The sequence below is a fragment of the Lactuca sativa genome, chromosome 8, assembly GCF_002870075.4.
Source record: "Lactuca sativa cultivar Salinas chromosome 8, Lsat_Salinas_v11, whole genome shotgun sequence".
NCBI lineage: Eukaryota > Viridiplantae > Streptophyta > Magnoliopsida > Asterales > Asteraceae > Lactuca > Lactuca sativa.
The window spans coordinates 199542225-199559351 of NC_056630.2; the positions used below are offsets into that span (position 1 = coordinate 199542225).

A 17127-nucleotide genomic window follows, 5' to 3' on the forward strand; every position below is an offset into this window, starting at 1 on the left:
AATTGATACCGGTTGGAGTTTGTGTAACATCGGTCTCCATCATTTGCCTCAAAGTTCTTTCGGGAACTTCTCCTTCGTCCGCAATTGCAATTGGTTCAATAATGGGTGGGTTTTGTTGTAGAGGTGGTGTTTCGAGAATTTCTTGGCGAGGGTCGGGACTAGAATCGGGTTCCGTATCACATGATGAAGCAGGTTCAACCTCCGGATCCCCGTGAGGATTAGAAGTTTGACCACGCTCAATTCGCTTTTCCTTCGCCAAACGCCTAGCTTCTTTTTCGATTTATGGGTTGTAAATCAAGTCACCTGTACGCTGAGATCTGGGCATAGAGAAACAAATTGATTAAAAATAAACCAATCCCCGGAAACGGCACCAAAAATTTGGTGGTTGTCGAGGCCAACAAAAATAATAACCCTAAATATTACACACTAAAATAGTGTATAGTGGTAAAGGGGTCGAATCCACGGAGATTGGTTCAATTTATAACTCTATGAAAAATCTCTTTGTAAAAATACTTGTAAAATAACAATAAAAATAAAATGGGGGGTTTTGGTGTTGTGAAATACTTGAAACAAACTAGAATTAACTATGATTTAAATAGACAATTTCAACAAAAATAAGGGTTTGGTGTAAAATCAATAAGGGAGAGATGGTTGACTTAAAGTTTCCTCACTTTGACTTTTGATGAACATATCATTAGAATCCAATGGTGCAATACTTTGATTTAAATCCTTAATTTGGCTATAGTAATCCAAGGAGCTTGAGATTACCTAGACTTTTCTTAATTGTTGAAATGACTAGAGAAGCTCATAACAATTTCCTTAGTCAAAGTCACTAATTCCAAATAGCATGTAATTAGTGAAAGTCAACTAGCATTAAGAACCAAAAAGTCACCAAATCCAAGAAGGGTCAAATGCTTTCACCTCCATGTTGGAGGAAATGTTTTTAAGATTGTGTGAAGCAAAAACAACACAAAAATCATTTGTTGCTTCCTAATTTGAGGATCCTTTACTTAATCAACAAAATTAGCCAACTAATCACCACAAACACATTTAAACTCATGAATAAAAACATACTAGTAGTGATAATATGATAAAACACAACATTTCCATAAAGATTTAAGAACAAGTTCATGGATTCTTCAACATTCAACAAAAGTTCAAAGGATTCAACAAAAATTCAACCAATATTAGTTTAACCAAGCATAACTAAACTCAAAGAAACAAAGTTAGTGAAGATTGTACCAAACATTAAGCAAGAATCAAGATGTAAAAAGATGATGTTCTTCAAGTGTTCTTGGCCTTCAAAAGTCTTCAAAACTCCAGAGAGAATCTCCAAAAATTGGATGTCCAAGAGTATGCAAAAGATAGGCACCAACCTTCCCCATATAGCTTAAAACATGAATTCCCGGAAATGCCCCTGCAGGGCCTTGCGCGACCCGCGTGCTGTTGCGCGGGTGGGTTGCGTGGGCGGTGCCTGACATGGGCTTCTTTGAGTTTTTGGGCCTCCAAAACATATCCCACTAGCCCAGATCGAATCCAATCACCTCCTAGCCTATTTTCTTCAAGTTTTTCTTCATTTAAGCCCAATTTAACCTCTCCAAATCCTCCAAAGCTCGTGAACTCGCCCGATTAATAATCTACGCACGCTTGAATATTCCCCCGTATCTTGCAAATTTAAAGTTTATTTCTCTCCAAACCTTCAAATAATCATCAAGATCACTCCATGCATCATCTCCACTACCCATCAAGCCCAAAATCCTCGACGTCCTCTTATTCCAATTACTTTCCATACGTCCCGAACATTCCCGCTCCACTAGTCTCCATGAAATCTGCAATAAAGCTCATAAAACTAGAAAGTACCCGAAATTGGCCATAAAATAACAAAAAGGAAAATATGCATGGAAAGTATCTAAATTATGAATGAAATATGTTAAAATAAACTATAAAAAGAAGTAAATAAAATGAACTATCAATGGTGACATGTGGCACCAAGTTCATCCATTTTTCACCCTATAAATAGAACCTCTCCCACCCTCATTTTCTTCTCACCTTTCTCATTCTTTCTTCTCTTTACTCTCTCTCTCTCTCTCTCTCTCTTTCTATCTCTCTCTAGAACCTCTCTGTAGCCCCGAAACCCCCCGAAAAGCCTTGGGAACCTCCCTAGCACGAGGTGGAAGCCCCTGAGTGCTCGACGGCTCCGTGAAGAAGAGCTTTTCGGCTCGGGAATGCTGCTCCAATCAAAGCTTGGTTTTCTATAAAATCCGTTGTAAGTGAGCTACGCCTACACTATTTTTAATATAGCTTTTATTTAATTATAGTAACGTTAGCTGGAACATATAATAAGTACTTGGGCTATTATTATGGGTTATATAAGTATTGTTTAACGCTTATATAATAGTAATAATAGCTAGACTATTAATTAGTCTCGATGAATAACAGACTAAACTCTAGTGGTAATAATACTAGGTTTCGTCGAAGGAAATTATTTTTAAGAAGCGAAGCGCTGTCTGAGTTCGGAATCACCACCTTTTCAAGTGAGTGCATGGTCCTTTTCATCTTACACATAGATATGAAGTATTTTATATAAACTACGTGTTATGTGTGAATATTATATGTATACTTGCTATCTATGCTGGATGAACAATTTTATACAAGTTTTATATGATTTAAACTGTATATGTATTTATATTTACGTAATATGTTTGGTAAAACATGGGTAGATGAATTATGAGTTGGATGATGAGTTGAGAGGTGATATAGACCATGCGGTAAGGGTGAGAGGTGGACGATGTGAGAAGCTTTATTCCCAAATGTTGGCCCCATCATCTAGCAGAGTATGGATGGCACCCACGGACTATTCTAGACAGTCCAGTGGAACACTAGCAGGCTCGCAACCTGTAGGTGTTTTGAACGATGTGTTCACCGGTGTACTCTAAAAACCCATTGACATGTATTGCGAGTGGACTCTCGAAAATGATATTGTCAATAAACGGGATAACCCTAGCAACTGTGCTCAAAGGAAAATACTGGCAGTTGTGCCTCACATAGAATGGCACAATTCTGGCAGCTGCGCCTAAGTGATAGAACTAGCAGCTGTGCTTGACAGCTATGTCATTGACAACGATGGACTGCGTACCTATTCCTTAGGATAATCCTTAGGAATGAATGAATGAGAAAGAGCTGATTCTTAGGGTAGACCCTTAAGAGTAAAGAAGATAATGGGGATGGGTAATTGGGTTAACTGTTTGATGATTAAACATAATAATTATATTATTATGGGTTGAAAACCCTATGTACTCACCAGGTTTCCCAACCTGACCCACTTAGTTTAATTGTATCACAGGTGTCGATACAAAGCTACACTACACTGAGAGATTAAGGAGATGTAAATCACTAATGATAATGAATGTAAGTTCTGTTTATGCTTATGTTTCTGTATTGACGATGACATCCCAAATGTTTTAAAATGAATAAAAAACACTTTTCTTCGGAAATACTTTGATAATGTATTTATCATGTTTTACTAGGAACAAATTCCGCAACATTTTTATTAAAGAAGGTACTCTGATTTTTTTATAAAGCATAAACAAAATCGGTCTTTTCTGGCCGTAAAAATGGGGATGTCACAGTTGGTATCAGAGCATTAGTTTTAGCGAACTAGGAATAAGGATTTATTTCTAGACTTAAACTTAGAATTTTAAGCGATGATTGTGAGGAGTGTGTCTAATATATTTTAGGAAGTACGCCCAAATAGACACAAGCACTAGCTTAATTAGGGAAGATGCCTAAAATGCTTTTATGTGCTAAATGATTTATGATGCTTTATGCTATCGTTTGATCGGATCTATGGTCTGTTGTCGACCAGATCTGGAAATTTTATGTGTTTAGATTTCTAAATGTTTAATTACGGTATTAGAACTGGCATGTAACTTTTCGAAGTAATAGGGAGATTTACACGTCGATCGTAAATAAAATCTTTCTTATTTTAATTCTCGTCGTTTCGCCACGAACGTCCGATTTGGTGTATAGAACGAGATGGCAAGAACCCGAAGTGGAGTCGGGAACACAAACGGAAACAGAAATCAACCCCCAATGATTGAGCAAATACATGTTGTAGTAGCCACTCCCGAGCCAATCACGATGGCAGGAATACGTGCAATGGTGCGGGTGATGTTGGATCAACAAATGGAAGAAACAAGGCGTTTACTTCAAAAAAGTAAAAAAAACGAACTTATTGTGCTAGTACGCCAGGCACCTACTCTTGAGGCAGCCATCTGGGTTGAGGTTGGCAAGAAGAGGAAATTTGAGGGAACTTCAAGGTCCAACAAGAACAACATGTTCTCACAGTCTGGAGGAGGAAGAGGTGAAGGAAAATAGTGTTACGAGTATGGAAGGAAACACAACGGGAGATGCTATAAGGAAGTGACCTGCTTCAAATGCAGTAATACTAGTCACTATGCCCCCAAGTGCTCAACCAAGGAGGAAGTTTGCCTTAAGTGTAGTGGAAAGAGACACTTCAAGATAGATTGTCTGATAAGGGCTACAACGCCAAATGTACCATTGAAGCACTATGAGGGATGCGACGAAGAAGTGACTTGTTACAAGTGTGGAAGAATCGGTCATTATTCCAAGGATTGTACACATAGGGATAAAGTATGTTAAAAATGCAGAGACAAGGGGCACATGTCTAGGGACTGCCCGAAGAAAAATGAAGCAGCAAGACCGAATGTGCCGCCAAAGCCGAAGGAAAGAGCATTCTAGAGGATCCTTGGTGAAGCTACTGACAATGCAAGGTTTCAGGAGTGAAGGCTTAATATCTAAAGATCGGGTTATGAAGTAGCCATAGTATCGTAGGGGTAGCCTATTAGAGGCATAGTCTAGGGTGAACTTGAACACCTATGTAATCGTTTCAAGAAATAATATAAAACCTTAGTTTTTTTATCTGATGTGTTGAATGATTGTGTGATTTTCTTACATGGTGACTTGGATAAACTACGAGACAATACTTGGGACGATTATGAGTAGGTGTGAAAGGTAGTAGAGGCCTATACCACCGGAAGCACATGACTCACACTTGGATCAGGGAAAGTCACAAGGTTACCAAGAAGCTAGTAATTGATTCCGTTTCATTCAAATATGTCATTACCATCGTTTTGGTAATGACTAGGAAGATGATTGTTATTCTGAACCTAGTGGTCATATCGAATTAAGTCCGACTACGATGAGTATGTTACGTGGTTTAGAGAACCAACTTTGATGTAACATCTGACTTAAGCCAGAAGATTGAAATAAAAGATAATCAAAGCGATTGGTAGAGGTATCACGATAGTTGCTTGTAGCTAGAAATGCTACCTTTTAAGATGAGATTAGAACATGAAGGAAAGTATAGTCTGTTAGAAGACTCTAATAGACTTGATTCTAAGCATTACAACATACGATGATAGGTCCTTAGAATATGACACATCGTTCCATTGTAATAATAAAGGAACTTATCTTAAGTTCGTATCCAGTGAGGATTGAGATTGTGACTTGAAGGTCATAATTTGGAGTCTAACGTGAGATAGGGAGCAAGTGCAAGATCGAGCACCGCCTACAGTCAAGGAGTCTAAGAGTTAGATACTCATTCGAAGAAACAAGGAAGTTACGATTATTACCTAGGATGAACAGATAACGTATGGAGTCATTATTCTGCCCTGTTTCGTTGATGATTCCGGGACGTAATCATCCTAAGGGGGAGATAATTGTAACGCCCGCAGATCCGGGCTAGCCAATTTAGACACAATAAGCGTCAAAAATGATTTTTTAATGGAAGATTATTTAGAAGTATTAATCTTAACCAAGTTTTATAATATGTCTCAAGGGTTCCGTACATATAAAGAACGCCAAAATCCGAGTTATAACGAAGAAGTTATGGCCCGTCGAAGTTTTACGGCAAAATCGGCACGACACCGGGAGATGTAAATAGTGCATTTTTGATAAAGTACTTTTTAGCCTTAGTGATCTAAACAAAATTTGTATTATACGTTAAACCGATAACATACAAAAAAAAGAACGCCCAAATCTGACTTCGTATGAGGAAGTTATGAATTTTCTAAGATTTTGCATAGCAGTGCACGCTCCGAAACTCGAATTTTAGATCGAGCGGTTTCTGGCCTACGTGACCTAAATGAGAATTAAAGATCTCATTAATAGGAACTCAACGGTAAAAAGGCAGAAAAAAACGGAGTTCGTATGTAGAAGTTATGAATTTTACGCGGACATTTAACAGTATAATCTCATCGTACTGTTAAATTTGAGATCGGTGGAGAATTAGCCAATGGAGTCAAAATGAAAGCCGTAAATCTTATTTTTACCTACGCGTGGATATAAAGAACGTCAAAAATGGAGGTCGTATATGAAAGTTACGGATTTTAGAAGTCGGAAGTGTGCTGTGCGAAAATGGGTGATGTGGCACAATCTAGGCTATTGCTTTCTCCCCAAGTCTTGCCACTAGATGGTGACATGTGACACCAAGTTCATCCATTTTTCACCCTATAAATAGAACCTCTCCCACCCTCATTTTCTTCTCACCTTTCTCATTCTTTCTTCTCCTTACTCTCTCTCTCTCTCTCTCTAGCCCCGAAACCCCCGAAAAGCCTAGGGAACCTCCCTAGCACGAGGCGAAAGACCCAGAGTGCTCGATGGCTCCGAGAAGAAGAGCTTTTCAGCTCGGGAACGCTGCTCCAAGCAAAGCCTGGTTTTCTATAAAACCCGTTGTAAGTGAGCCACGTCTACGCTATTTTTAATATAGTTTTTATTTAATTATAGTAACGTTATTAGGAACTTATAATAAGTACTTGGGCTATTATTATGGGTTATATAAGTATTGTTTAACGCTTATATAATAGTAATAATAGCTAGACTATTAATTAGTCTCGATGAATAACAGACTAAACTCTAGTGGTAATAATACTAGGTTTCGTCGAAGGAAATTATTTTTAAGAAGCGAAGCGCTGTCTGAGTTCGGAATCACCACCTTTTCAAGTGAGTGCATGGTCCTTTTCATCTTACACATAGATATGAAGTATTTTATATAAACTACGTGTTATGTGTGCATATTAGAGGTATACTTGCTATTTATGCTGGATGAACAATTTTATACAAGTTTTATATGATTTAAACTGTATATGTATTTATATATATGTAATACGTTGGGTAAAACATGTGTAGATGAAATATGAGTTGGATGATACGTTGAGAGGCGATATAGACCATGAGGTAAGGGTGAGAGGTGGACGATGTGAGAAGCCTTGTTCCCAAATGTTGGCCCTATCATCTAGCAGAGTATGGATGGCAACCACAGACTATTCTAGACAGTCCAGTGGAACACTAGCAGGATCACAACCTGTAGGTGTTGTGAACGATGTGTTCAACGGTGTACTCTAAAAACCCATTGACATGTATTGCAAGTGGACTCTCGAAAACGATAATGTCAATAAACGAGATAACCCTAGCAGCTGTGCTCGAAGGACAATACTGGCAGCTGCGCCTCACATAAAATGGCACAATTTTGGCTGCTACACCTAAGTGATAGAACTAGCAGCTGTGCTTGACAGCTGTGTCATTGACAACGATGGACTTTGTACCTATTCCTTAGGATAATCCTTAGAAATGAATGAGTGAGAAATAGCTGATTCTTAGGGTGGATCCTTAAGAGTAAAGAAGATAATGGGGATGGGTAATTGGGTTAACTGTTTTATGATTAAACATAATAATTATATTATTGTGGGTTGAAAACCCTATGTACTCACCAGGTTTCCCAACCTGAACCACTCAGTTTAATTGTATCAAAGGTGTCGATACAAAGCTACACTACACTGAGAGATTAAGGAGATGTAAATCACTAGTGATAATGAATGTAAGTTTCATTTATGCTTATGTTTATGTATTGACGATGACATCCCAAATGTTTTAAAATGAATAAAAAATACTTTTCTTCGGAAATACTTTGATAATGTATTTATCATGTTTTAATGGGAACAAATTCAGCAACATTTTTATTAATAAAGGTACTTTAATTTTTTTATAAAGCATAACCAAAATCGGTCTTTTATGGCCGTAAAAATGGGGATGTCACATATTACCTTAACTAGCATAGAAAACAGGGGTACTTATATAACAAAAACTAGTTAAATGACATACCTTTCTTGTAGCTTGATTCCTTGGACCTTTTAAGAGCCTAGCACCCCAAATGTGATGCCTCAAATGCTTTACACACCACCACCAACAATGGAGGACTTGAGAGAGGATTACTTGCACTCAAAATCAACTATGCTCTTCCAAAGATCACTAAGGGTGCCGATTTTAGTAGCCTAGGGGCTTCTTATATAGTGTGGCTAGGATTAAGGTTACATCTATGTAAACCCTAATGTGCATGACTTTTCACCTTACTTAGGATCCATGGGTTAAACCTCCATGGACTATCCACGGACTACCATGTTAGTTTAGCCCATCCTAAATAACCATAAGCCCAAACCATAAGAATGCTTGATTTACCAAATCAACCCCTTATATTTAATTAATCTCTTTTGATCACTAAATTAATTCCAAATTAACTCTTTATCAATACTAATTAAATAATATATTAGAACTTATAATATATTAATAAATCATAAATATCCTCTTCTAAAAAGTCCATCCTTACAACTTGTTATGGTGACATGCAACCCAAATGGACCATGCTACTCTCGGCTCAAGTATATACCAATTATAGTTATGGGCTTAGACACTAAATCCAATAGTCTCCCACTTGGATAAGTCTAATAACTATAACTGCAACTACGACTTAAAACACTGACTAGCAATCGTAGCTCTTAAAAGCCTCTATCAAACTATGGCGTGCCATTTTAGATAATTAATCATATAATCCTCTATTCGTAATGCCCCGACTCTCAGGTGATAATTTTATGGCTTTAATTTTCATAAATTGCAAGGTCTACTCGACGAGTTGGATGCCTTGACTCGTCGAGTAGAAGCGGATTGGGCCACATGTTTAAGTAACCTGCTTGCCAAGTCCAAGATAGGACTCGACGAGTAGGAGATGGAGAATGAAACCCTAATTTTATGGGTCTTGCACCTTATTTAATGGATCATGAGCCTCCTTTAGCCCCTTACACCCTCTTGAGAGTCCAACAAACCCTAATACGTGTGTGTGCTTCATTATTATGTGTTTCAAGATTTGGAAGATGGATATTAGTGAGGAGAGCTTGGAGAGCAAGTGGCTAGAAGCAAGGAATGTATGGGGATCTGAAATCTACCTCAGTTAGCATCTTTTGGAAGGTATCAAGGCGTTTCCGTGACCTCATTTAATTCTAGATCTCATTGGGTTAAAGATTTGGGCTTTTCTAGCATATTAAGAAGCTATTCTTGGGTGTGAGCTAAGATCTGAAGTTATAACTTCAGATTTGAACTCTCCTTGGTCTCTAAGTCCACAAAGCTTTCAGCTTTAGCAAATATGAGCCTCTCCTTATGTGTAAAACTCCATTAGAAGCTTGGTTTTGACATTATGAGCCGTGCAAGCACGTAAAGTTTGCAACTTTATGTGATAAACATGCCTTGGGAAGCTGGATTTGCAATATGGGACCTTAACATGGCTTAAAAAGCATCTGAATGGATAATGGGCTGAAGGGACTCGGCGAGTTGCATGGCCAACTCCGCGAGTCCGATGAAGATTGTCGTGCAAGGACTTCTGCATGGACTCGGCGAGTCAACTTGGGTTTTCCCGACATTTGGACACGCTTGGACTTGGCGAGTTGTAGGGAAACTTGACGAGTCAGTGGGGGGTTTTCATGATTACTCGAGTTTTGGAAGGACTCGATAAGTCAGTGATTGCACTCGAAGAGTCAGGTCAACATGGATTGTTGACCGTGATCGTTGACTTTGAATTTGACCAAGGATTGACTATTTGACTTTTGGGGCATTTTGGGAAGTTGGAAATTAATGAGTATGGTTCTACGATGAATATAGGTGGATGAGTTTGTGGCGGTGATCCAAGAGTTTGAGCTTATCTTTCGAGTCGACAATTGCAAGGTGTGTTATCCTCACTATACTCCGGGTTCTAAGGCACCAAGGCTGGTCGTTTCCGGATTTTTATCCTGATATGTTATGTTGTTAGATCAGTATCCTGGTAGATAGGATGATATATGCTATTATAATATATTAGATAAGTATCCTGGTTGATAGGAAGTTATATGTTGCTATGATCCGTTAGATCAGTATCTTGGTAGATAGGATGTTGTTATGCTGTTATGATATGTTAGATCGGTATCCCGGTAGATAGGATGATATATGATGTTATGATCTGTTAGATCGGTATCCTGGTAGATAGGATGATAAATGCTGTTATGATCCGTTAAATCAGTATCCTAGTAGATAGGATGTTATATGTTGCTATGATCCATTAGATCAGTATCCTGGTAGATAGGATTTTGTTATGTTTTTATGATATGTTAGATCGGTTTGTTTGTCTATAGACTGTTATGTAATTATCTGTTATATGTGCACATGCTTGATTGGGGGTTGGGTTGAGGCGGTCCTGCTTGTGCTGAAGGCCGACACACCCAAGGCAGTCCGGATACTCTATAGGCCCAGGAGGGCATGTCAGTTAGATCGAAGGCGCGACGAGCGGTCCGGATAGGTTTTAGGCCCTACGAGGCGGTCCAGACACGTTGTAGGCTCGGAGAGCGGTCCAGATAAGCTAAAGGCCTACGAGGCGGTCTAGTCAGGCTGAGGGCTCATTATGCATGATGTTTTGCTTATATGTTATATGATATGATTATGATTGTATGAAGTTGGTATTTTGGGGAAACTCACTAAGCTTTCGTTCTTACAGTTTCAGTCTATTATTTCAGGTTCAGCGAATGGTCGGGGGAAGGTGAAGGCGTGACCGTACACTTCTTCGATTAATGATTATGATTTCTGGGAACTCTGATGTTTAACTATTTTGAAATCAAATTGTAATGACTGAATGGTTTTAAATGATTTAAAAAAGTTTTAAATTGGCTCGAATTTTACAAATGTTACAAGTTGGTATCAGAGCCTTGGTTTGAGTGAATTGGAGGAACACTCATGTGAATCCAGTCTCAAATCAAGGAAGGATTTTAAAAATGATTTTAAATGGTTTTCAAAATAAGTAAAAGAGGATGCGAAGTGTACGATCAACCATAGCCAGTAAGTAGAATCCAAAATACCATACAATTATTTGATATTGTGATATGTTACAACAACATGCTAGTACTAGGCTAGGGTTCTTCCGGAATTGCATGATAGAATTGTCTGATTACATGATGCTTGGTAGCCTAGGGTTTTTGTTATATGAGATTGACATCATTATTGTACTTGCTTGTGTATGCATCACGGCTGTACATAATTAAGATCTTATAGCCTAAGAATGTTTGGTTTGGCCTTATGTTATGTTCTTGTCTGTTTGGGGGCTTAGGGTGGGATCAGATATTCGAAATTCTATAGGGTCCAGCATTATGTATGGCTAGCATACACGAGTGCTGCAAGGGTGAGTAAGTAGTATGGGGCCGGTAGGCAGATACGATTTAGCATTCCTCTAGGAGTGAGGATTGAGCACTCGCTATGATTATGTATATTGTAGGGTGTTGTGATGATACTTGAGACAAATATGAGTAGGTGTGGAAGGTAGTATGGGCTCGTACTACTGAAAGCACAGGACCCATACACGTAGCAAGGAAGCCACAACCCCTGGGGTTTAGTTGGAAGTTGGTTCCCTATCATTATATGGATTATTCGAGATCCTTATGGTGTATTATCAGAATGATGGTTAAGAGACGTTTTGAGACCGGATCTGGATCAGGACCGGGAGCTGGCAGCTAGGATAGGCTAGTATAGTCAAAGGATCATGTCAAGGAGATCATCCAGGAGGAGGTGATCGAGATCGTTCGGGGACAGTTTCCGGAGATGATTGGGTCTTTCAAGACCGCCATGGTTGAGTATTTTTATGAGCGCCATGCAGCCATTGTTGAGGCGGCTGTCGTAGCAGCTTCAACAGCTTTAACGACGACAAGGAGAAGAGCTGGTTGAACTTACCAGTATCAGTACTTGTTGCTGGGACATATTCTGATGAGCAGAGGGCTGCAGTTACTTGAGACTAGGGAGATGTTCTGTACTCATTACATTCTGCGGGTTGAGCGGAGAGGATAGTAAATGAGTGTCTGGATTCGAGGCTTGGGGGTTTGCTTGAGGCTGGGGTGTGAGTCGTAGGGACTTCAGAAAGGAGTGATGATTATGTTTAGCAGGGGTTTTGTAGCTGGAAGTGGATGGGTTAATTGATGTATTGGACTGTCGTTTTATAGGGAAAACATTATGCCCTGTAATTTTTTTTATCGAGCTCAAAGGAGTGAGCAGGCTTGTGACCCCAGGATCAGGTTGTATTCCAGCTCGGGGTCAGTTGGTTTTGGCGACATTATTTAAGCATCGGTGAGCACATGTGGGTCGATGTGGTATAAGTATTTTGTGAGGTCTATGTTGCCTTGGATCTCTTGTATCAGGCGATAAGGATTGACTATGCGACCTATTTCACTTTTGGGATTGTAGACTATGTCTGAGGAGTAGTTTGTAGCACGGTTTAGGGCAGAGGTTGCTTCAGTTTTTGCAGTTCAGTTATGGACGTTTGAGTAAGTGAGCGAGTTAGGGTGCGAACCCTGAATGGAATGGTTTCTAGAGCCTGAGAACGGGAAACTTGTTTGGAACACCTTTGGAAAAAGGGGTATTATGTGGGAGGTCTGTAGATAGGGTCCCACATAAGGGTTATTCAGAATTGTCAGGATTCAGTGGTTTTTAGCATCCGTTAGTGATTGATGGACGAAAGTGCCAAGGGAAGTACCTCATTGACAAGGTATTAGTGACTGTTGCTTTCATGGGATTCGGGAAGTGACCAGATGGTTATTAGGAGTGTTTGATCAATTGGGTTTGGCTAGTAATGGAACGCTAGTTAGAAGAGTTGGTTGTTGTCGGATCGATCATTGGAAAGTGAGAAAGATTGGGAATTCTTCAATTTTCATGTATTGTGAAGACTTAGTCAAATCTAAGTGGGGGAGAATCATTCCGGGATACAGAAGCAGGAGCGGTGTAGGAAATGGGATAAGTTTCGCATTGTTGTCAGGAAGGAAGACAACCCAGGGCGATCCCGGATAGACTACAGGCTCAGGAGGGCATGTCAGTTAGACCGAAGGCCCAACAAGCAGTCTGGATAGGTTGTAGGCCCTGCGAGGCGGTCCAGACGTGCCGAAGGCTCGGAGAGTGGTCTAGATAGGCTGAAGGCCTGCGAGGCGGTCCAGTCAGGCTGAGGGCTCATTATGCATGTTTTTTTGCTTATATGTTATATGATATGATTATGATTGTATGACGTTGGTATTTTGGGGGAACTCACTAAGCTTTCGGTCTTACAGTTTCTGTTTATTGTTTCAGGTTCAGCAGATGGCCGGGGGAAGGGGAACGCATGACCGTATGCTTCCTCGATTGATGATTATGATTTCTGGGAACTCTGATGTTTAACTATTTTGAAACCAAATTTTAATGACTGAATGGTTTTAAATGATTAAAAAAGTTTTAAATTGGCTCAAATTTTATGGATGTTACACTTTTCTCAAGATATCTGTGACAACCGTCAAATTCCAGTCAAGTCTAAGTCAACTAAAGTCAACAAGTCAAACCGATCGACTCAATTAACCTTTGTGTACTAGGGCTTATGTTAGGTAATTGCTATACAACTCGCTATGCTAATGAGAAAACAATGTTGCATACTCATCGGGAGTGTCTAAGGTCCTTGAACATGGCTTAATGGGGCTTACGGACCTTGCGTTGCGGAGCCAAACGCTCACAAATGTCATACACGAAACCTCTCTCAATCATTTCACTCTATCTCTCTTTATCTCAAATCTCTCCCAAATCTCTCCAAGTATGTCAAATCTCTCCCAAATCTCTCTCCGTATGAGAAATCTCTCCAAGAATGTGGAATCTCTCCCAAATCTCTCTCCGTAAGAGAAATCTCTCCAAGTATGTCAAATCTCTCCCAAATCTCTCCTAGAATGTGGAATCTCTCCCAAATCTCTCTCTGTATGAGAAATCTCTCCAAGAATGTGGAATCTCTCCTAAATCTCTCTCCGTATGAGCAATCTCTCCAAGTATGTCAAATCTCTCTCAAATATCTCTCCGTATGAGAAATCTCTCCAAGTATGTCAAATCTCTCCCAAATCTCTCCAAGAATGTGGAATCTCTCCCAAATCTCTCTTCGTACGAGAAATCTCTCCAAGAATGTGAAATCTCTCCCAAATCTCTCTAAAAAGTTCCTTAAACTTTTTGTAGTCTTTCGGGCCATCCCAACCCTTAACCAGGTCAAAAACTGCTTAAAACGGGGTAAAAACGGATAAAATAGACTTAAGGACCCGAAACCCCTCTTAAGGAGCCAAACCCTCTTAAGGACCCGAAACCCCTCTTAGGAAGCAAACTTGTCAGAAGCGAACTTGTCAGAAGCGAAGGTGTTAGAAGCAAAGACATCAGAAGCGAAATGAACATCTCGGACCGAACCCTCTTGGACCGAACCCGAAGGGTCCTCTCGGGCCTGAACCTTGCACAAGGGACCGAAGCTACCTTCGCCTTTGCCTCCTACCCCCCTTTCGCTCCATTTCAACTTCGACCCAGCAGCAGAAGGGACCGAACCTCAGCCTAGGACCGAGAGGTCTCGCAGGAGGCTCATTTTCACCTGGTTTTTGACTAGTTTTGCGTTTTAGGCCCGTTTTTAATTGTTTTAACGCGGGATTTTCACCCAAAACTTTATTTTAACATATAAGGCCCCATATTTATTAATTAATCACGTTTTTGGGGATAAGCCTTATCCAAGAAGAGTGGGTGAAGTACAAGAGGTGGAGTGTTGACTTTTCCTTAGTTTATGACACAAGCAACCACCATACCCACTCCATGACTAACCCACACTCCTCCCCACCATCCCTAGTCACTTCCTTGTACCTTTCCATCAATCATCAGCCCTTCCTACCTTCTTAGAGATGGAACATCCTGATGGGTTTCAGACATAAGAACATCCTATGTGCTCATACAAACCCTAATGCTTGGATCTAGGTTTCTCTATTGTACATGCAATTTATCCAAGACTATAAACCATAGATCTAGCATATGATAATCAATATAACATATAATTAGGGTTTAGATTATACCTTGATTGTTATGTAGCAATAACAATCTCAAATCCTCCTTGTAATGACTTTAGAAAGCTTAGAGTCACAAATGTCACTCCTCTAATGGTTCACAAACACCAAGAGCAAGAGGATGAAGAAGAGAAGAGAAGGAGGCTGCCCAAAACGTGTGGAAACCCTAGAAGAAGTCTTGTCCACGTTTTTGGGGCATAAGGGCTCTATATATAGTGAGGCTATTAGGGTTATCTAACAAGGAAACCCTAATTTGGATGCTTAAGCCCTAAGCAACCCATGGACTCCTTTCCTTAAAGGCCTTGGACGATTTCTAATGGGTTTCCCCATAGAATTCGTCCACTCCTTAATATAAGGCAATCCATAGCCCAAATTCCAATTATATTATAATTACAATTCTAGTCCCTTAAGTTTAATTAATCTCTTTTAGTCACGAACTTAATTCTTATTAATTCTTGACTAATATTAATTAAACAATATGATTTCTCCTTTAATATATTATTCTCATAGTATATTAATAAATCATATTTAATGCTTTCTCTCCATAATTCATCCTATCAAGTTGCTTTGGTGAAGGCAACCCAAAAGGACCATGCACCATCGGGTCAAGTACATACCAACATAGTTATGGACTTAGACACTAATCCAACAGTCTCCCACTTGGATAAGTCTAATAACTATTATGCATATGACTTCAGATCCTGATCTGCAATCGTAGCTTTCCAAAGCCGCTGTCAACTCTGATCCTATCTGATACGCTTGTCCTTTAGATAAGGGATCATATATTCCTCCATTCTAGATATCGTAAGACATGATTTCTAATCATTCTCTCTGTACTATTTCTCGACTTCCGATTTATGATGACTGACTAATTGAACAAATCAAATTAGCCCTAGCCCAGCCGAGTATTTACGTTTGTCATCACTAAATCATCGAGTGGCCCAAAGATATCACTTTTATCCTTCTTTGGATAAAAGGAACGGATAAACTTTGATTCAATGCTCGCTTGCACTCACTCACCGAATCACACACAACAATATGTTTTATGACACCAAGTTACTGGTGCATTTACATATTATCAATGTGCAACCGATTTGCAAGATACAACTCACACATCTCGGTTTCAAGAATATAAGATGTTATCGTCTCACCAATCACTCGTGATACAATTCATGGAGTGATCCAAGTGAGCGTGGGTTTAATCCAATGCTCAAATCATATTCATAAGCACTCATGAACGTTGCAGCAAACATTTGCTTATGTCTAGTACCATTTAGACAATCACACACCAATTCACGACAGTCATCATTCATACCTACTTCCAACATATGAACGACTGTGGCCCGTTCGAATAATTTGACTGTTCTTAACCAATTAAATTATTCAGGAAGTCAAAACATGCAAAGTGAAACACAAGGATAATACTAATCCCATATGGCCTCAAACCTTTGAGTAAAAATAAAACACCTTTTATTTATCACCATATCGATTACTCATTATTTGTTGTTTCGGGTAATCAACTTTTTACTCGAATTATTACACTTGTCCCATGCTCTTATCATGCACACAATGTTTACCTATGGTTCTTTGTGAAATAGATCAAATGAACACATTTCCAATCATACTCATTTCACAACTCCAAATCCTTCTTCATATGTGAAAGAATGTCAAATTCTTGCCACTTATAGAATATGCTAGATTCTAACATTTTATGCAATGATCCTTTCGTAATGTCATAGTACAAAAGTCACAAAGACTATTGCCAACGATATTACAAAGTCCTCTATCGAAGATTGTTACAGTACAATTCCTTAGATATGATGTCTCTCACTCAAAGTACATTCCTTTGAACATCCTTTTGCATAAAAGTTTCTAATCTAGACATAGATTTTCAATATTT

General features: G+C 39.3%; 1 protein-coding gene across 1 annotated transcript in view; it reads left to right on the top strand.

The window, feature by feature from the left end:
- Positions 1-4140: 4140 nt before the first annotated feature.
- The window catches only part of LOC122195451 (acetyl-coenzyme A carboxylase carboxyl transferase subunit beta, chloroplastic-like), a 91583-nt gene continuing 78596 nt past the window's right edge, over positions 4141-17127 (top strand). The window contains exon 1 of the mRNA XM_042897353.2: positions 4141-4284. Coding sequence (XP_042753287.2) covers positions 4141-4284 — 144 coding nt within the window. The remainder of the gene's footprint in view (positions 4285-17127) is intronic.